The 21,992-nt window shown below is 46.2% G+C and overlaps 1 protein-coding gene across 1 annotated transcript in view; it reads right to left on the bottom strand.

Annotated features, from left to right (window-relative positions):
* STAG3 (STAG3 cohesin complex component) overlaps positions 1-21,992 on the bottom strand; it is a 171,059-nt gene that overhangs the window by 96,288 nt on the left and 52,779 nt on the right. The window contains exons 11-17 of the mRNA XM_077470584.1: positions 21,232-21,330; positions 21,083-21,162; positions 16,354-16,461; positions 9,027-9,132; positions 2,860-2,962; positions 825-928; positions 657-749 (exon numbers count right to left, since the gene is read on the bottom strand). Coding sequence (XP_077326710.1) covers positions 657-749; positions 825-928; positions 2,860-2,962; positions 9,027-9,132; positions 16,354-16,461; positions 21,083-21,162; positions 21,232-21,330 — 693 coding nt within the window. The remainder of the gene's footprint in view (positions 1-656; positions 750-824; positions 929-2,859; positions 2,963-9,026; positions 9,133-16,353; positions 16,462-21,082; positions 21,163-21,231; positions 21,331-21,992) is intronic.

The following is a 21,992-nucleotide window of genomic DNA, read 5'->3' as shown; positions in this document are numbered from 1 at the left end:
AAAACGTTATAACCACTTTAAAGGGGTTGTAAAGGTTTGTTTTTTATTTTCTAAATAGGTTCCTTGAAGCTAGTGCATTGTTGGTTCACTTACCCTTTCCTTTGATTTCCCTTCTAAATGTTTTTTTTCTTTGTTTAAATTTCTCACTTCCTGTTTCTCCTTAGTAAACTTCACACCATCATCCGAGCGGTGTTTAGTCAGCCAGAACAGCTGAGGAGGAACAGGAAGTGAGAAATTCAGACAAAGAAAAAACATTTTTTTTTTAATTAATTAATGTTTCCATCAGCTGTCGGATGCTGCCGCCCACCATTGTGGGTAAGGGAACCCAGCAGTGTAGCCTTACAGCTTCACGCCGGGAACCCTACTGCGCATGCGCGAGGCCCCTCTCCTACTAGCCCGGCAACAGAGGGAGGAGGAGGGAGGCCCACGGTGGAATCGCGGGCCGCGGCGGGGCTCCCAGAAGTGGGAACAGGATACCTGCCCCCCCTCCCCTCGAAAAGGTGCCAATTGTGGCACCGAAGAGGGGGGGGGAAATCAGATGAGCGGAAGTTTCACTTTTGGGTGGAACTCCGCTTTAAGTTTCAAACTAGAAACCACTCTGCCTAACTAGAATGGCTTCTTGTATCACACACACCATCACTTCATGCTTGCCATACCTTAGCCAGAAGATGTGGCAGAGCAACAATCATGTGACGACTCAGTCTGGCTTTATCCTCTGTATGGGCCTTTCTGTCCTTCATGGACTGAACCTGGAACAGATGGGGAGGTATGAGAAGAAAGAGATAGGAAAGACCACAATAAGGTTTTTCTCATTAATGCCTCACTTTCTTTACAGGCACTCGACCAATAGGAGACGTCCCTTCTGCAGCTTGCCTTAAGGAAGACACCAAAAGTTCTATCAAAAGGCTCTCTTCCTGGTCATTTAAACCTAAACATGAAATTAATTATTAATAATAATAATAATAATATAATATGTAATTAAAAGACCTTGGCAGACAGGTTACGATGAAAATGATTTTTCGAACTAGGTGACATTTCCATTTTCTGTAGAAGAGGTGATCCCAATGGACAATTAAAAGAACGAGTAAATTCCCATACAGTAGTAATTAAAGGATAAGTTCACCTTTCGTAACATGTTACATCCATATCCAGGGTGTAACATGAACAGATCAGCCCCCGCACCCACCGATCTGAAAGCTAGCGGGCATCTTCTCTTCCCTGGTAGCGGTCCCAATTAAAAAAAAAAAAAAAAAACGCCCGCCTGCCCGTGTCCCTCATTCAGAGTGTTCTGTGAATGGAAAACTACAAGGTCCAGTGGCCTTTGTGGCTGTGAGCGCTTTGGTAGTTTATTGAGTCTTCCTGTCAGAATGTATTGGCTTCCTCATACGAGGTACGAGGAAACCGACACACTGACAGGTCTGCTGGATGACCTGCATGGCATCAGAGATCTGCTAATCGCTGGTGCAATGTTTTACATCCTCTTAAAACATAAAATAATAAATGCACATTTTTTTTACCTCCAAAAAAAAAAAAATATTCTTTATAGTGGTCGTAAAAAAAAAAAAAGGAAGGAGATCCTGTTCCTTGTTCCCAGTGCTTGTGCTGTCTAATCTGCAAACAGCTAAAAGTTTGCTATTGGGGTCACTCAGCACAGGGAAAGAGGCATGGGGACCCAAAAAAAAGAGGATCGGGGCTGCTCTGCGCAAAACATTGCATAGAGCAAGTAAGCATGACATGTTTGTTACTTAGTTAGAAACACTTTACGCCTAATGCCGCGTACACACGCCCGGACTTTGACAGCAAAGACCGACAGAACGAATCCATCAGACAATTTGATCGTGTGTGGGCTCCATCGGACCTTTGCTGTCCAAAAATCTGACAGACTTTAGAAATAGAACAGAAATAGAACAGGTTTCAAATTTTTCGGCGGGAACTCCGCGGGACCCAGTTCCTATCAAGAAATCCGTTTGTGTGTATGCTAGTGCGATGGACGAAAACCGATGATAGGGCAGCTATTGGCTACTGGCTATGAACTTCCTTATTCTAGTCCAGTCGTACGTCATCACGTTCGAATCCGTCAGACTTTGGTGCGATTGTGTGTGGCCAAGTCTGTTCATTTGGAAAGTCCGTCGGAACGCCGCCGTCCGTCAAAAAGTCTGGTCGTGTGTACGCGGCATAACACTAACTATTCTTAAAAATATTTCCTCCCCCTCCCTATCCTGTGTAAAAAAAAAAAAAAAACAATATGCTCACCTTTTTTTTTTAAGTCCCTTGAGTCTGGTGGTCCTTCAGCTTAGACTCCCCTGTCAGTGAGTGGTAGGCGCAGGGGAGAGGAGGGAGTGTCAACTTTGGCTGTTGAGCCATTTGAGCCTATGGGTGACACCACAGTTCCTAGAATTCCCAGCCATTGTTGAGAGCTCCATGATCATGTGACCAGACCAGTGCAAAAAAAAAAGAAGTAGGGGGAAGGAATACTTTCATGAATAGTTAGCGTAAGGCCCCTTTCACACCGGCGCATCAGATTGTACTGCAGGGAAACTCTCCGCTAATCCCCGCTGAACGGGCGGGTGACAGGTCAGTGTCCGCTCCGCTATGCAGAGCAGACACAAACACAGTCCTGCTCTCCTCTATGGACAGGCAGTCCCTTTCCAGCCGATCCGCTGGACGGATGGAAAATAAATGTCCACTGACATCCGCCACTCCATAGAGGACAATGCAGGGAAGAAGTACTATGGATAAAAATACTTCATTTTAGCATACAGCTTTAGAAACAAAGAATGCAGTGCGTTCAGGCGCCAAAGCTTTTATTGCATGCAAACATTGCTATTATAATACACAATTTGATAGATATAAACTCACCAGCCTCCATCATCAGCATATCGGTCTGACACTCCCAGTCTTTTAATCGAGTCCCAGCACTGTCCCATAGACTGTCCACAAGGTAAGCAGCATGTTCATGGAGCTAAACAAAAAGTATGAGAGGTTATAATGTCTCAACCAAAGTTGGGATTATTTATTAAATCCTCCTCTGGCTAAGTGTCTTCCCGTCTTTTGATGCATTCTTGGTTGCGTTTTTTTTTTTTTTAACTTACTTGTTTCTGTAAGGGAAGAATTTCTCTTTTTGGCCCCAGTGTCTTCACAACAAGTACCCTAAAGGTCTCCAGTTTTCAGTGGGGGGGGATCCAAGAGGGTGCCTGATTTCCTCCACAAAAGAAGCACACTCTCTTGGATCACATTTCCTCTGCGGATTGTCAGGGGGAAGGGGTATCTGCTGTGACAACACTGATAACCCTCCTCTTGTGCATGTGCAAGGATGCAGCTGCACAGGGTGGATTCACCGCAGGGCATTTAAAGTGGTCACCCTACAAAAGGAAGGGCCTTTTGATTGGCAGAATCAGAGTATTTATTACAGCAAAGACAACAAAAGGAGGAAAGTTAAACATGGACTTCTATTTTACTTTATTAGTCATAAACAGAACTTGTTCAACTACAGTCTCTTTAGGAGTAGATAGCGATTACTCTAAAAATGAATTACCGGTAGTAAATTGTAAGGCATGCTTAGAGATTAAGGCCCAGTAAGGTCCAACTTAGAGTTTATTGTGGGTGGCGTTGGAGCGCCCTTAGAGCCTCTGCTAGCAGATTGTTCCATTAAAAGAGAAGTTATTTATAATTTTTTTTTCAGTTTCATACTTGGTGGATGCAACATCTGTCCTCCTGCACCCCTACACTGAGAATAGAACAATCAAACATTGCCGATGGTTCGGTTCTCACAGCTCCCTGAGTAGAGAGCTGCTGACTGTCAATTAGCAGCTCTCCGCTCTGCTCCCTCCTCGTTCAATGGAGCTGTGGAGGGGAGGGGGCGGCCGTCTCAGTCTCCCTGCAGCTCGCTGAGAGCCCAAAACAGTCCAGGCACTTGGTGGATCCAGTCTTTCATTGTCAGGATGACGCTGTGCCTGAACTGATTTCTGTGACATCAGCAGAGAGCGCACTTCAGTCTGCTGAAAACGGGTCACAGGAGTGCAAAACGAATTGCATTCCTGTGATCCATATCAGAAGTACACCCAAACGAACTTTGGCTGGACTTCGCCTTTAATTGTGCACAACCCAACAGAAAGTCTGAATTGGACAGAAGAAGCCTTGTGGGCACAGGAGATGTCTCAGCCTCACCCTGCAGAGATATAGAAGACTTGCATGAGGCTGACCCTATAGAAATAGGGATCCTATGATTTAGGTTACAGGTATGAGCTCCTTCTGAGGGTACTGATAAATCGCCAACAAAAACAGTAGAGAAATACAGGCTGAGGTCACCTGTTGCAACAGGACTGTCCTGTGTGTGTCTCTGAAAACACATGTTGCATGGCATAGCGTAAACCCAAAGTGAGTTAAGGCCTCTTGTACTTACAAATCCAAGCAGCTGGGTCACAGGTGGCAAGAGGTGACCAAGTCACTGTAGGCTGGCAATGGAATGAGGCCGGATGATCCACTAAGAGTTTCGGGAGCAGGAGCAGTGGTGGAATGGCGCTTCCTCTAGGCTGAATAGCAGGAGAAAGTGTGTACAGTGCACTCAACATTCTACTTAGTGGGTGATGTCAGCAATTGTTTTGTCGTTACTCCATAACCTCACATTGCAGACCCAAGTTTGGCACCAAGTCTGACACAAACCTTGGAAATTCCAAGTCCTCAAGCCCTCAAATAAGCCTGCCTTCTTTGGCATCAGGGTGCACCCCCACTTTAAAAAGTGGTGGGAAATCTGATGGCCTTTGTGAACACTTGGACAGCCTGGATTATTAAATGCGTGGCTGAAAAATGTGATTTGCAAGTGTCGGGTTTCTATGGTAGAGTGAGCCCTTATTGAAAGTCAACTCAAGGTTCCCCAGAGAGCAGAGTCTAAGCCCTAGCCTGCTTCTTCACCAGGACCCTGATGGTGGAGGGAACCTGGTTGCGGACCCCAGGCGTACCCAGCTGACAATGCGTAGGCCGCTCGTGTGTGCAGACGGCAGGAGACAGAAGGCAGGTAAGCAAAAACAGTAGATGAAGCCACGTTCAGTACACAGGTAGTCAGGCACAGAATACAAGTACTACAAGGCAAACCAGGAGCACAGAGAAACGAGGAAGTTGCTCAGGCAACTCGGGCTACACAGAGGGCACACACCTCATATTGGATCTCAATGCCCTTATTGTATCCATTCAGTCCAGAATGTCACATGGAATATCTGTGTCTAGTCCTAGACCAGGGGTAGGCAACCTGGCACTCAAGCTGTGGTGAAACTACAAATCCCATCATGCTTTTGCCTCTAGGAGTCATGCCTGTGATTTTAAGGATCTTGCAATGTCTAATGGGACTTGTAGTTTCACCACAGCTGGAGGGCCAAGGTTGTCAAGCCAGAGTTAGACTCTTCTGGGCAGAGCTGAAGTAAAGATGTCCACCCACCTAGCAAGAAACTGAGGCATGCTGAGAGTAGAAGGGGGTTGTGACGGGAGGGCACATGGAACCCAGAATCCCTTGGAAAGGTTGGGAAACCCATGTTTCAGCTCCCCACACAACTCTTATGTCTAAGGCCGCGTACACACGGGCGGATTGTCTGCCCAACTAAGTTCGGCAGACAATCCGACAGACAGTCCGTTCAAAATTTGAATGAACGGACTTGACCACAACACACGATGAGCAGACAGTCCGCTGAAAGTGTGCGCGATGACGTCTACAGCACGTACGACGGGACTAGAAAAACGACGTCCTATACACTGCAATGCAACCTTCGGCCGTGTAAATCCTTTCTGAGCATGCGCCATACTTAGTCCGTCCAACTTGCCTACACACGAGCGGACTGTCCGCTAAAACCAAGTTTGGACGGACAAAACCAAGTTTGAACGGACTGTCTTACGGAAATTCCGTAAGACTTTGTTCGTCAGATTGTCCGCTGAAAAAGTCCACTGAAGCCCACACACGAGCGGATTGTCCGCTGAAACACTGTTCAGCGGACTAAGTTGGACAGACAATCCGCCCGTGTGTACGCGGCCTAAGTCACCCTGTGCCATCTTGGTACAGGGTGAGTGAGAAAATATATCTTGGATTACTTAAAATGGAAGTAATATTTATCCACAGTATCTCCCAGGATATATGTAAAGACTATTCTTAGGTTGTTAATTCTGAACAATACACAATCCTTGAAAGAGCTGATTACATTGACCTCCGGAGACGGACTGTCTGGTCACCTAGGCTGCCTTAAGTGCTGGGTTAATTAACATGTTAATTGTGTAATTGTCTTTTAAGTTGTTGCTATAGGGGAGGGGGGAGTATCCATGAGCAACCCTACCTTGTTATCTACCCCCTTGTGTAAAATGTGTATAAGTCTGTATTCTGTTCAATAAAGAATTAAAGATTCTACAAGCTATTTTCGGCTAGACTTGTATTCAATACAGCTATGAGAATATATTTCTCTGATAGTCAGATTGGAGGAAGCAGGATATACTGACGGAAGCACTCAAGCGGAGTGTGGGATCGGATCCGTCACAGGGGTTATCCTGGAATAGCCTACAATTCTTGTTGTTTGCTTGTGTCCGAACCTCCTTTAGATGGAAGTATAAGCTGACAGTATATGAATTCCTGTGTCCTTCGATGGATGAGAAAGACCAGAAGGAACAACAATGTTCTCAGCAAAATGGAAGAACACAATCTTCTTTAAAAAAAGGTTTTTTAGGTTTAAAGGTTTTAAACAACCTTATCCATGTGTAACAAGGCAAGGAGCGTTGAAGAACAAGTCTGACAGCTCCAAAACCCTCCTGACAATGGTATGGGCTACAAGAAAAATCCACCTTCTGAAGAACAAAGAAGATCAAATTTAAAGAGGAGCCCTAGTCTCCCCCAAAAAATTATAAATTAAAAGTCAGCAGCTACTGATAATACTGTAGCTGCTGAATTTTTATATCAGGACACTTACCTGTCCAAGGATCTAGCGTTTTCCCTCACCTGAGCCCATTCTGGGCTTCGGGTTCAGGAGCTGACATCTTGAATAAGGGAAACCAGCAGTGAAGCCTTGCGGCTGCAGGCCACACTGGATTTGTGCATGGTCCCAGATAGCTGCTGGGGGGGGCTAACTTACGCTCAGATGGGCACGGCAATCTGACCGGAATTGAGTATCGGGTAGCAAATGTGGCAGAGGAGGATGTAAATAAGCACTTCTCCTTTTTGGGTAAAGTTCCGCTTTAAGTTCCATGACTCAAGATGAGACCTTATGATGGAAAGGATGCAAGCCGAAACCTGTCCTTTGATCGTGCTCAGTACCAAACACTGGTCTAGGGAGAGATGATGCTCTAAGAAAAGAAAATCAGTGAGGGTTAAGGGGCATTCTCCATATGAAGTAAGACTTTTAGGTATGGAGGTAATCCTTACAGGAACGGAACTTGGAATCCCTGAGCTTTGTTCAGGCGAGAGCCTCAGAGAGGCCTCTCACTCTCAGTACTTAGGATTCAATGGTAATTCAGTGACCAAGAAGCAGTATCTATTCGGCTAAATTTACTCTTTTCATGTGTTTGCAAACTTGTAACTGTACCATGTGCTGTATCATGAGTTCTAATGTAGAATAATGAAAGACAATACTGGGTTTACTTGATATAATGGGTTAGTGTTTTATTGTGTGCAAAAAAAACAAACAAGAAAAAGCGAATGCAAGGCTTGACATGGAGACAGTAGATCCAGCATTCATCACAGCACATCTGTGAGCACATGAATCATGTCTGTACCAAGTCTTCCTTGCCCAATCTGAAGAAATGAGGATGATGGGCATGCCACAGGAGATGTGGAGAAGCTTTAAGGGGTGACACATAAATTAGAGTATGTCGATCCTCTGGTCCCACTAAAGCATGATAGTCAACCACCAGGGGATCCTTCGATCTTGCGAGAGGGCTGAAACTCACTGATCTGCCCATTTGAGAATGCAGCTTGGCTGCAGCACTGCTTTTTGTGCTCCCTTGGCGATTCACATATGCCACCAACTGTGTCATTGTCACACTAGACTTGTAGCTAATGGCCTTGCAGAAGAGTAGTATAATAAATCAGGGAGAGCCATACCACTCACATCTCCAATAAAATGATGAAAATATATAACTCCTCTGGGGACTACCAACCCTTCACCAATAGAATGCCCACAGTTCCATTCCAAAAAGAAAGGGCTCGAGTCCGTCGTGAGGACTTTCTACTCAAAAGGGAGGAAGGCTAGACCCATCAACAGCATCAAGTAACTGAGCTAACAGAAGAGAGAAGCCCTTTAAAAATCTTGTTGAGGACCCATACAAAAAACAAGGGGTGCTGCTCCAGGCTGCTGTCAGTCCACATCCGATAATGACTGCTGGCAGTGCAGGCAGGGAAGGAGCTTGTCTCAGCTCTTTGAATGGTCCTGGGTGCCGCACCTCTCACAAACTAGGTGAATAGTAAGCGCACCCTCAGCGTAGACTCGATCCAGGCCATTCCCCCAATGTGTTTTGCCCTGCTACGATGTGTTTCGCCCTGCCCACAGGGCTTAGCCATGACAAAGCCCTGAGGGCAGACGAAACGCGTCAGTGGGCGTGGTCTGGGCCAAAGCTGCTCTTACTATTCACCTCGGGTTTTGTGAAACGTGTGACACTTGGGACCATTCCATTCCCGTGCCTGTATACTGTTGAGGACACCATGCTAAATCGAGCTATACAGCGGGAGCAGGGGTATAGCGACTAAAGGGAACCTTTTCACTTGTTGCCCCTTTTTTACTCTGTGTCCAAACCTCCTGTAGCTGCCAATATATTCATATGTATATGAATCTATCGTGCAATGTCCCTCAATGAATAATGGTAAAATATAGGATATATAGGATAAAATATAGGATTATTTAACATTCAGAATGAGGCAAGTCATCCATGCCAACCAGAAAACTATTAAAAAAAATATGCAGGGCTACGAGGACACAGCAATATGTGATGCAAATATAATGAAAAGGAAAAACACACAAACAGGTTACAGGTTAAAAATGGAATAAAACGTCACATCCGCTCACCTTACTGGAATTAAAGAATGACATCAATCTCTGAAAAAATATTACATCTGTATCATGACGATTCCTCCTATCGGGACTAAGCTCCTCCAGGTCAACTCTCAGCAACCTGTTGTAAAAAACATAAGTTTAGAAACAAGAAGATGCAAAAAACCAACAATATCCATTGCTCTCTCCGTCAGTGGAAGATGACATTCAACACTGAAAAAAAGATTAAAGAACTACCAGTAAAATGTTTCCTGGAGAACAGAAAAGGACAGAAGAATATATAAATCATTACATCTGGGACATCCAAAAGCAGTCCGAGGGGTGAGCAACACAGTAAACAATGTCAACAGGCCCACATAAACAAATCACATAAGGTTTGAGAGACTCAGACCACATCTATATCTTTGTGCCAACCACTTCATGGCCCTTTAAGAGTTCTAAAAGTCGGGAGGCAGGCATTCAGGTCATGTGACTGATATTATTTGCTGTCACACGATCGCATGTATGCATCAGGAGTTTACCGATCCCTGCAGCTACCGTACTGGGCGCACGCTCTCAGCACAGTACAGTATGTTGTTTTCAACATGGCGCATATAAGCGCCCACTTGGCGTTAAGACCCACCTGCCAAGTGGCCACATATATGCGTATGGCCCGTTTAAAGGGGTTAAAATGGATGTAAACTCTAACAACACATTTCTCAGATTTTCTCTCTTTTGGTCTGTTAAATACACTATTGGAAGCATTTCATTTTATCAGTTCGACAAGCGCAAACAAACAATATTTTGTTCATCATCTAGCCAGTAGCCGGCGGTGTGGTATATTCCATGGCACCTTGAGGATGGTCGGAGCGCGGCCGATTGATATGATACTCCTGCTCGGCTGTATATTGATGGTGCGGCTTCCAGGAATGGGCTCGAATGAGCGGCGCTTCGGAGCATGCGTGCTGCTTCCTCAGGCTCTATAGGCTCCGACCATCCTGAAGTGCCATGGAATACACCACATCGCCGGCTACTGGCTAGAGGATGGATGCCGATACCTTTGTACCGCAGCTCCTATGGTCTGTGCTTCACAGGGATATACGGATGAACCTTCTAATACTGATGTGTCTGTACACCACTGTTTACATGTGAGTGTTTTGTAATCCACATAATAAACTCCTTTTAATCTAATCGCTGCACTTAGAGGGCGCCGTCTATCTTTCTTTTTCTTGTTATTTTAGAGCTTCTTCTTGCTTTAAAGACTGGCAGCCCACTAGTGTATAGCTCTAAGAAAGATTATCATATGGATTAAAAATATAGTTGTACCTGTTTAATATTGACATCCATTATCTAAATATTTTTTTTTTTTGGGCTAAACCCCAGAGTGTTCCATATTATCCCCCACACTCCTAGTACGTTTGTTACTCGGGTACAGGAAGTGAGTTAATGGCTGGATTATCAGGTTAAAAGAAATAAACAAAAAAGACAACTAATGTAGCCACCACTTCTCACCGGTAAGCTGCATTAGTTTGGATTTTTGTTCTTCAGGCCATGCCTTCAAAGACAGCAACCTGAGAAGCAGGATAGAACACAGGTCCTTGGGAGAGATGTTCCAAATGATCCAGACGGGCCCCATTGATCATTTGACAGGACCTTATGTCAGAGTACCATATCCTCCTAGGCCAATGCGGTGCGATGAGGATCACCTGAATGCCCTTCTTCCAGATCCTGTGGAGTAGGTAAAGGACAATATGAAGGAGTGAAAAGGCGTAGACCAGGCTGACCTAATCACTAGCCAACACCAGAGTGTCCACTGTGAGGGCCCAGGGGTCCAGTGGGTTGTTAAGACTGGATGCCAAGAGGTCCACATCTGTCATTTCCCACCTGTTGCAAAGTCCCTGAAAGACCTCTGGATGGAGAGTCTATTTCCCTGGATCCAGATGCCAACAACTGAGGAAGTCCACCTGCCAATGTTCCAGACCTGGGATGTAGATGGCAGACAGAACCAGAATGTGAAGTTTTTCGTAAGTGCAGGATCAAGTCTGCGAGATGGGTCCTCTCAGGTACTCTAATCTGCGAGATGGGCCTAGCTATGACATCTGAAGGTTGGGGTCCCATCCAAAGCGCTACAGAGGATACACCATCGTTTGGATGTTAGCTGGCAGGGTGGACTGTTCCTTTAACAGGAGATCATCCAACCCCCAACATAAATCTCAATGGGACAGAGCCAGAACCTGGAGAAAGCACCTTGGTGAAAACCAGGAGGCCATGGACAGGCTAAGGGAATGGTGACTAATTGGTAATGCTGATTGTTGACTGCAAAACACAGAAAATATGAATGTGTAGATAGACATCCCCCAGAAGGAAGGAGGCAATGACATTTCTGCCATTTTCTATGTAAAATTTCTGAACTTGTAAAAACTATTTAAGAGTTTTCAGATCCAGAATGGGCCAAACTCTTCCATTTGGTTTGGGAACCAAAAAAAGGTTCAAGTAGAAACCATGAAAAGCATTCTCCTGCTGGTACAGGGGTAATGCCCCCTTGATCTAAGAGCTGGAGGACAGCAGCATGCAAATCCACCCACTGAGACCGGGGAAGGTGATAAGTTGAAGAGCATGAAGTAGGAAGGAGGCAGTTCGCACCGCCTAGCCCCTGGAAACAACACTCTGGACCCAGGCATCTGAGATTTTCTGGGATTAGAATGCCAACAGACATCCAACACTGAGAAGATGGGGGTGCTCCATCACTGTGTAGAGGCCTTGGCACCAGCCTTGTCTAGTTTGGAAAGCCATGTCTTCTTACAACAATATGTTCCTGTCTTACATTTTAGCAGCGAAAAACGAAAAAAGGGGTGCAAGGAACCCTTCCTGACCTCCAGAGTATGAGCCCCTGTACACACGGTCGGAGATTTCCACAACCAAATCCGTCGGATTTTGCCCGACGGATCTTGTCCGAAACTGTTGCATACACACGGTCGGGCCAAGTTGGCGAAAAATCAGATCTTTCAAAATGTGATGACGTAATTTCGTTACGATGGGACTACATTCAGGCTAGTAGCCAATAGCTTTGATGTAGGAATTTGATCTGAGCATGCGTGGCACTTGGTCCGATGAAAATGCTCTACACATGATCGGATTAGGTCCGTCCGGCCCAGTTGGTCGGGAAATATTTCCAACATGTTGGAAAATTGGGTCGGACGGAGATTCGGACGGAATCAGTCCGATGCATACCACACACAGTCGGATTATCTGACGACACGGTCCGATAAGACTCATTCCGACAGATTCTCCGACCGTGTGTACAAGGGCTAAGACCTACTGACAGAGACTTTCCACTGTGTATTAGTGAGATACTTGTGACTGGTATCAACCGCCCAGCATATTAGGCATGCTGATGGACACCGCTGTTCGTTAATGAAATTTGGATAAAGGCTGCATCATCCTGTGATCCTCAATCTACGAGTAACCTACGATCTACGGGTGAAATGTGTGGATGCACCGGGTATATAGTGTGTGGACTGGATTATTCAATCAATTAGAATTTTGGCTCTTACTATAGTGAGTGGCTCCTCTCTTTCTTCTTATGCCGCCTACACACGACCGGACTTTTTGACAGCAAAGGTCCGACGGAACGAGTCCGTCGGACAATTCGATCTCGTGTGGGCTCCATCAGACCTTTTCTTGCCAAAAATCCGGCGGACTTTAGAAATAGAACATGTTTTAAATTTTTCCACCGGAACTCCGCCGGACCCAGAAATCCAAAAATTCATGTGTATGCTAGTCTGACGGACAAAAAAACAACGCCAGGGCAGCTATTGGCTACTGGCTATTAACTTCCTTATTCTAGTCCGGTCGTACTTTGGTGTGATTGTGTGTGGCCAAGTCCGTTCATTCGGAAAGTCAGACGGAACTCCGCCGAAAGTCAGTCGGAAAGACCGTCGGACCTAGTCCCTCGAAAAAGTCCGGTCGTGTGTACGCGGCATAAGACTCAGTAGATGCAGATTTGCCATGTTGCCTTCAACTAACCTGTTCATGTTCTTTTGAGGAAAAGTTTCCACAAAAGTAGTAGTAGTATACTCATTTCGCCAGCGGTCCTCATTTCCTGCCTTCCCCTGCCCCACTGAACCTCAGTCAGTGCATTTGGAATTCAACAAAGGTGTCTCCCGTGGTCCCTTTCCCTGACCCTTATATCACTGAAAGACTTAGTAGGCCTATAACCAGCACAGACCACCAAAACTTGTAGCACAGGACATTAGAGGGTATATAGATCTTGGCAACATATAGAGAATGTTTTTCTCATAAAAACATAAAGTTTGTTGTACAACTGTTGAAACCGTATAACACCATATCCAATGCTAAAACCCAGTATTCAAATACACTCACCGGCCACGTTAAGTTAGGTACACTTTGCTATTACCCGGTTGGACCCCCCTTTTGCCTTCAGAACTGCCTTCATTCTTTGTGGCATATATTCAACAAGGTGTTGGAAACATTCCTCAGAGATGTTGGTCCATAGTGACATGATAGCATCACGCAGTTGCTGCCGATTTGTCGGCTGCGTATTCATAATGCAATTCTCCCATTCCACCACATTGCAAAGGTGCTCTATTGCATTGGATCTGGTGACTGTGGAGGCAATTTAAGTACAGTGACCTCATTGCCATGTTCAGGAAACCAGCGGTGAGATGATTTGAGCTACGCCAAATTCTGATGCTACCATCTGAATGTTGCAGCTGAAAATCGAGACTCATCAGACCAGGAATCGTCTTTCCAATCTTCTATTGTCCAATATTGAGCCTGTGTGACTTGTAGCCTCAGTTTCCTGTTCTTAGCTGACAGGAGTGGCACCCGGTGTGATCTTCTGATCATCTACTTCAAGGTTCGATGTGTTGTGCATTCAGAGATCGTATTCTGCATACCTTGGTTGTAACGAGTGGTTGCGTTATTGTTGCCTTTATATCATCTCAAACCAGTCTGCCCATTCTCCTCTGACCTCAACAAGTTATTTTCCTCCACACAACTGCCACTCACTGGATATTTTCTCTTTTTCAGACCATTCTCTATAAACCAGAGAGATGGTTGTGAAAATCCCAGTAGATCAGCAGTTTTTGAAATATTTAGACCAGCTCGTCTGACACCACCAACCATGCCACATTCACTTAAGATCCCTTTCACACTGGGACAGTGCGTGCGTTAGCGGTAAAGTGCCACTAGCTTTAGCAGCACTTTACTGCTGTTATAGCGGAACGATTCAGGGTGCTTTTAACCCCCACTAGCGGCCGAGGAAAGGGTTAATAGCGCCTGAAAAGCGCTGCTGCTGAAGCGCTTTGGTAGCGGTGCCCATTCATTTCAATGGGTAGGGGTGGTGGAGGAGTGGTGTATACACTGCTCCTTCACCGCTCCCAAAGATGCGGCTTGCAGGACTTTTTTTCCCCATCCTGCAAGCGCACCGCCCCAGTGTGATAGCTCGCGGGTTTGCACACTGGGGTGGCTTGAGAGGAGCTTTACAGTTGCCTATTTTTAGCACTAAAAGGTCTGAAAAGGGTGTGAAAAGGGTCTAAATCTTCTTTCTTGCCCATTCTGATGCTCGGTTTGAACTTCAGCATGAAGCGATTCTCTTCATTCTGTAGTCATGTGGAAAATATATGTGAACCCTGGGTTTTAGTATTGGATATGGTGTTTCTTTTGGTTTTAACAATTGTATGATGAACGTTATGCTTTTATGAAAAATAATTCCTCCATGTGGTGCCAAAGTCTATATGCCCTATAAAGCCCAGTATTGGTGGTCTGTTTAAATGATCTAGGATGAGGGCACCTAGAGAACCTTTTTCTTTTGCTTTTCTTGAACTGGCAAACTTCTAACTACGGATAAACTTTTATTCTGTTTGGCTTGCTATTTTTTTTTTTTTTTTTTTTTAGGCAAGCTACTCCTGATGCCACTTCCATTTGGGATAATCAAATTCCTGAGGTTTTATTGGTGGAGTGATTTCCAAAATAAACCTGGATCCAGTTCCTTTATAACTATACCCAGCAAATTTGTTTTTTGTTCTCAGGCCAATAGCTTGAATGCTAATTTTTTCAATCATTTTGATCCTACCAACATTGATTCAGGTCATTTTTGTTTCTTACTTTTAATATTTTTCCTCTTTGTTGGGACAAATTTGGCCCAACATAGAGCCGAAAGATTGTACAACTATATGAGGATAAAGGGGTTAGGTCCCTTTATACTCCATATAAATTATATATATATATATATATATATATATATATATATATATATATATATTGAACTTGACATGCAAATAAGGGATTTTTTATGAAAAAATTTTTTAGTGACATTAATAAAATATATTTTCTTATAATTAATAATTAATTTATCGACACCTTAAAAGGCCCACAGTTTTCTCCTTTTTTTCATGTATTCTCCATAAAAAAACGGGATGTGGTGTCCTCTCTGACCAGGCAACCCTCAATCTTTTTGTTAACCTTTTTTTAAAGATTTGAGAGGTCTATAACCAGGAAAAATATTTCATTTACAGTGCACCAACAGTCTCAACAGAAAAAAAAGGAGATAGTGACACCATTCAATCATTTGTGGAAGTCAACGTGGTAAACGCATGGTGAGAAAATTACACAAACCACAGTTTTAAGCAGAGTTCCACCCATATTTTAATCTTGATCTGAAGGAGTCCCTTTGCTGCAAGTATAACAACATTTGCCATGTTTTTTTATTTATATAAATTTTTTTTTTTTACTTCCTGTGTGTGCCTTGTTGCTAGGGTGTCCCTTGTAATGTGCCTCTTCTCAGTCGCAGCGCTGTACACCATATCCTGAGACGCCTTGGCTCCTGACAGATATTTGTCATCGTTCTCAGTAGTCATCGCCGTATGATTGCATTGCCATAACAGGGCGGGCACTTCCTCCGTCGCCCCCTGTTATGGCAACAAGATTATCTTCCTGCCCTACGCCCTGTGTAGGCTGCGCCCTGTGTAGGCTGCGCACGCGCGAGATGGGCGGAGTGCATGCTGGGAAGCTAGCAGCATCTTATCCCGGAAACAGACTCCTAGTGGGCGTCACATGCCCACAGTGAAGATGGAAGCGCTCAGCAATGCAGAAAACAAAATGTGAGTGAATAAAAAAAAAAAAAAAAACAGGAATTGAACGGCAATTTTAATAATGACACACTTTAAATTATTTAATGTAGTGCAGCAGAACGGGTGAACAAGAAAAAAAAAAGGAATCTGGGTGGAACGCCGCTTTAAAAATAATACAATTTTAATAGACAGATATATCAACTCTATCAGGCATAGTAAGGAAACTATGAGATCAATATAAAATTTGTTAAAGGCTCTACAAAACTAACCTCTGGTACAGGAAGTCCCCTGCTGCAGATGCTACAAAACGGTTGGTGGTGTACACCAGAATGTCAACACTTGCACACTCGTCAGCACTGAATATATTCTCCATGTTCCTGAAGCAGAGCATTATACTATCTTAGTAAAAGATGCAAGCAGAAACTTTTAACTTGATATTAAAATGATATCACGTATTGATCAAGGCTAGCCATAGATGTCTTGTTATGGCTTCACATTGGCCAAGCAGGCCCTGGTACAGACCTGATTCATGTGCTCACAGATGTGCGGATCTATTATTTTTGTATCAAATACTGCATCCTGCTTTTTTTTTTTTAAACAGTCGTCTATAGATGGACCACATGTGATTCAGACAGGAATAGCACCATTCCTGTTCAAATGACATCCCCTACGCTCCTCCCAGGACCTCTTGTTCTCTAGCTCCCTCGTTACCTCCTCCCATTCTCGCCTTCAAGACTTCTCCAGAGCCTCTCACATCCTCTGGAACTCCCTGCCCCAGTCTGTCCGATCAGCCCCTACCCTGTCCACCTTTAGGAGATCCCTGAAAACTCATTTATTCAGGGAAGCCTATCCCACACCCACCTAAGGCCGCGTACACACGCGCGGACTGTTTGCCCAACCTTGTTCGTCAAACAGTTTCGGCAAACAGTCCGCTCAAAATTTGCATGAGCGGACTGTTTCAGCGAACTGTTTGCCAAACAGTTCGCTCAACTTTTGAAATGAACGGACTCGCCCACGTAAGGAGGAGGCAAATCCGCCCATTTCGAGCGCGTGTACAGGTAGGCGGGGCCCGCGAAGGAGACGTCGCGGGCTCCGCCGCCTGGAATGGGCTTAAAGGGGAACCCCAACGCCGAAAAAAATCGGCGTGGGGGTTCCCCCAAAGTCCACACCAGACCCTTGTCCGAGCACGCTACCCGGCCGGCCAGGAAAGGGGGGCGAGCGAGCGCGCCCCCCCTCCTGAGCCGTACCAGGCCGCGTGCCCTCAACATGGGGGGTGCCTTAGGGAAGGGGGGGCCGCGCGGCCCCCCCACCCCAAAGCACCTTGTCCCCATGTTGATGAGGACAAGGGCCTCTTCCCGACAACCCTGGCCGTTGGTTGTCGGGGTCTGCGGGCGGGGGGCTTATCGGAATCCGGGAGCCCCCTTTAAGAAGGGGGCCCCCAGATACCGGCCCCCCACCCTATGTGAATGAGTATGGGGTACAATGTACCCCTACCCATTCACCTGTGAAATAAAGTACAAAAAAAAACACAACACAGGGAAAAAATATTTTATTGCACAGCTCCGGGGGTCTTCCGTCTTCGGGGGTCTTCTCGCCGGACTCCTCCGCTATCTGTGTGTAGCTCTTTTGCTAGCGGAGGAGTCCGGCTTTCTTCCTCCCCGCCGCTGGCCTCTTCTCCCGACTTCGGGGGTCTTGTCCCCCTCTTCGGTTCTTCTGCCGGGCCACCGCGCCTTCTTGTAGCTCTTTTGCAGGCGGTGGCCCGGTCTTCTGTCGCCGCTGCCTTCCGTTCTTCTGTCGCCGCCTTCGGTTCTTCTGCCGGGCCACCGCGCCTTCTTGTAGCTCTTTTACAGGCGGTGGCCCGGGCTTCTGTCGCCGCTGTCGTCGCCGCCGCCGCCGCCTTCCGTTCTTGTTCTTCTTCTTGTTCTTCTTCTTCTTCTCCTGGAGATGTTGACTCGATGAGCTCTCCGGCCGGAATGCCAGAGCCGCGCTGTGCGGTCACTTATATAGTGACAATGGGGCGGTGTCACATGGTATATGTCACATGGGTTGGTCACATGGTGACCCCGCCCCCTTACGATGTCATAGTCCCCATGTGACATCCACCCCATGTGACCAACCCATGTGACATATACCATGTGACGCCGCCCCATTGTCACTATATAAGTGACCGCACAGCGCGGCTCTGGCATTCCGGCCGGAGAGCTCGTCGAGTCAACATCTCCAGGAGAAGAAGAAGAAGAACAAGAAGAAGAACAAGAACGGAAGGCGGCGGCGGCGGCGACGACAGCGGCGACAGAAGACCGGGCCACCGCCTGTAAAAGAGCTACAAGAAGGCGCGGTGGCCCGGCAGAAGAACCGAAGGCGGTGACAGAAGAACGGAAGGCAGCGGCGACAGAAGACCGGGCCACCGCCTGCAAAAGAGCTACAAGAAGGCGCGGTGGCCCGGCAGAAGAACCAAAGAGGGGGACAAGACCCCCGAAGTCGGGAGAAGAGGCCAGCGGCGGGGAGGAAGAAAGCCGGACTCCTCCGCTAGCAAAAGAGCTACACACAGATAGCGGAGGAGTCCGGCGAGAAGACCCCCGAAGACGGAAGACCCCCGGAGCTGTGCAATAAAATATTTTTTCCCTGTGTTGTGTTTTTTTTGTACTTTATTTCACAGGTGAATGGGTAGGGGTACATTGTACCCCATACTCATTCACATAGGGTGGGGGGCCGGTATCCGGGGGCCCCCTTCTTAAAGGGGGCTCCCGGATTCCGATAAGCCCCCCGCCCGCAGACCCCGACAACCAACGGCCAGGGTTGTCGGGAAGAGGCCCTTGTCCTCATCAACATGGGGACAAGGTGCTTTGGGGTGGGGGGGCCGCGCGGCCCCCCCTTCCCCAAGGCACCCCCCATGTTGAGGGCACGCGGCCTGGTACGGCTCAGGAGGGGGGGCGCGCTCGCTCGCCCCCCTTTCCTGGCCGGCCGGGTAGCGTGCTCGGACAAGGGTCTGGTGTGGACTTTGGGGGAACCCCCACGCCGATTTTTTTCGGCGTTGGGTTCCCCTTTAAGTCCATTCCAGGCGGCGGAGCCCGCGACGTCTCCTTCGCGGGCCCCGCCTACCTGTACACGCGCTCGAAATGGGCGGACTTTCCGAGCGGGAACAGTTTGCTCATTTCGAAAGTAGCCTACACACGGGCGGACTGTTCGCTCAAACACAGTTTCAGCGGACAGTTTTTCGGAATTTCCGAAAGACTTTGTCCGTCCAACTGTCCGCTGAAACTGTCCGCTGAAAGCCCACACATGAGCGGACTGTCCGCCCAAACACTGTTCAGCGGACAAGGTTGGGCGAACAGTCCGCCCGTGTGTACGCGGCCTAACTGTCCCCGAGCCACCCCCATTAAATCATTCTCTGCAGCCATTACCTTTTGTACCACCACCCCCTCCCTTTAGAATGTAAGCTCTACGAGCAGGGCCCTCCTGTTCCTTTTGTATTGAACTGTAATGTGATTGTGTTGTCCCCCACCCCTTATACATTTTAAAGCGCTGCGTAAACTGTTGGCGCTATATAAATCGTGTATAATAATAATAATAATAATAAAAAATCACATGCAATTCCTAGCAGTGCAATTTAAGCCAATTAATTTTGTATGGCTCAAATCTCATGCACATTTTTTTTTTTTGCTGCACTGGAATCGGATTGCACGCCCATCCGATTCGATTCAGCCAATTGCACAGCGTTTTGCAAATAGTTTTTTTTTGCATGTCGTTAACTTAAAGCAGAGATCCGCCCTCCCTACTAAAAAATAAAAGTCAGCAGCTACAAATACTGCAGCTGCTGACTTTTAATATATGGACACTTATCTGTCCAGGGTGCCCGCGATGTGGGCACTGCAGCCGATCTTCGGATCAGCTGTTGGGTGCAGCCGCAGCCACTGCCAGTAAGGGAACCCAGCAGTGAAGCCTTTCGGCTTCACAGCCAGTTCCTTACTGCGCATGCTCAAAGTGCGCTGCGCTTTCCAATAGGCCCAATTGCGTAGCAAGGAGGAGGGGGGGCTGAGCTTTACTGCGGCACTGTCTTTGGAAGTGGGGAAGGGGACCTGTCAAAAACAGGTCCCCCCTCCCCCTGAGACGACTAAGCAGAAGTTACACTTTTGGGTGGAACTCCACTTTAACATCAACACCTGCAGCAGTTTGAACGAATGGAGTGAGACTGTAATGTGGTGTAGGGAACGCACAGGTATTGCTGTGAATCCCGCACTGCATCAGTGTGAACTGGGACTGAGAGTGTTTCGAAAAAACATTTGCTTTTAACATTTAGGCCACTTCCACACTGAGGTTTTTTTTTTTTGGCTACAAATAGCGCCAGTAAAGCGACTGAAAAACGCTTCCCCTGCAGCCCTAGTATGAGAGCCCGAGTGCTTTCACACTGGGGTGGTGCACTTGCAGGACGGGGAAAAAAAAAAAAAAAAGTCCTGTAAACAGCATCTTTGCTGCGGTGCGGGGGCGGTGAATACACCGCTCCTAAAGTGCCCCTGCACAATCAATGCCCAGCGCCACTGAAGCGCCTGTAAAGTGCTTCGGCAGCGGCACTTTGCGGGTGCTTTTAACACTTTTTTGGCAGATAGCGGGGGTTAACAGCGCTCCAGATAGTGGTCGAAAAGCACAGCTGAAACTAGCAGCGTTTTACCGCTAATGCCCCCCCCCCCCCACCCCAGTGTGAAAGTCGTACAGTGATTTTACTTTACTGAACAAAAATCACATTCATTTCATTCAATTGGATTGAGAAAAACTTTCTATCCTGCTCTTTCGAATTTTCTTGTCACTGCGGTAGAAAGTGGACATCAATTTAACTCCAATACAGATTAGAAAATAAAACATTCTTAAACAAAAAAATAATAATTTTTAACAAAACTCTAGTTTATAGTGTATGGTGTATACTAGTGTATGGCCAGCTTTATACACCCCAGAGACCCGATATATTTCCCCCCCCAAGAAACAATATGATAAAACACTTACATATAGATCAGATTAATTAGCTTTACTGATTCTGCTGCAACCTGCGGCTCTTTGTCTTGAACCATTGACAATATTCTGTCCTGAAATAGGGAATTGCATTCACATACGATGAATCAAAAAATAGGCCAAAAAACAAAACAAAATCTCACCTTAAACCTGCTTGTAAAAAGCTCCACTTTTCCACCATGGCCTGGGACAGTGTACAGTTCCTGCAAGCAGCGTATGCACTGCAATCTGACATGTCCTTGCTAAGGGAGAACAGAATGATTACCAATACAACTCAAACAGTGAACTGCAACCACAATCAACTAAGAAAGTCTACTTCATTTACTGCTCATCGATTTTTTTTTATAATCCACTGCAGCAGCCAAAATTTGCAGTACTTCTGCGTAGGATGACAGCCGATCTGATTTAGCTGAAGAACCTACCTCTCATGCTTATTTAAGTAGAAAAGCAGCAAAAATTTACTTTACGGGCACCAATTCTAAAAAAAAAATATTTATAAAGTTTTATTTATTTAAACACATGATACAAAAAGTTTTTAAAACGTTGCAAGTAAAATGCAAAAAGCTAACTGGATCTCTCTAAGATGGGTCCTATATCTCAAAAGCATAACATTTACAGGGGTAAGTCCCTGCCAGGGGCGGACTGACCATTCGGCCCATCGGGCACTGCCCAAGGGCCCTGGGCCACTAGGGGGCCCCATCAGGGTTGCCAGCCTCAGTAAAACCAGGGACAGTATGAAAAAATAAATAAATAAAAATCTGTGTTTTTTTTTTTTTTACATCTGCCTCTGAAATGTCCCTTACTGACATCCTTTTGGTCTAAAAATCCTGAGATTATAGCTGCCCCATCTCTCCAGTACCTTCTCAGCCAATAGAAACATGTCTGTGTATACTGTGTGTACATG

Source organism: Lithobates pipiens, unplaced genomic scaffold (assembly GCF_037356315.1).
Source record: "Lithobates pipiens isolate NorthernLeopardFrog02 unplaced genomic scaffold, aLitPip1_a1.2 Scaffold_8, whole genome shotgun sequence".
Classification (NCBI taxonomy): Eukaryota; Metazoa; Chordata; class Amphibia; order Anura; family Ranidae; genus Lithobates; species Lithobates pipiens.
This window is presented reverse-complemented; position numbering and strand designations above follow the sequence as displayed.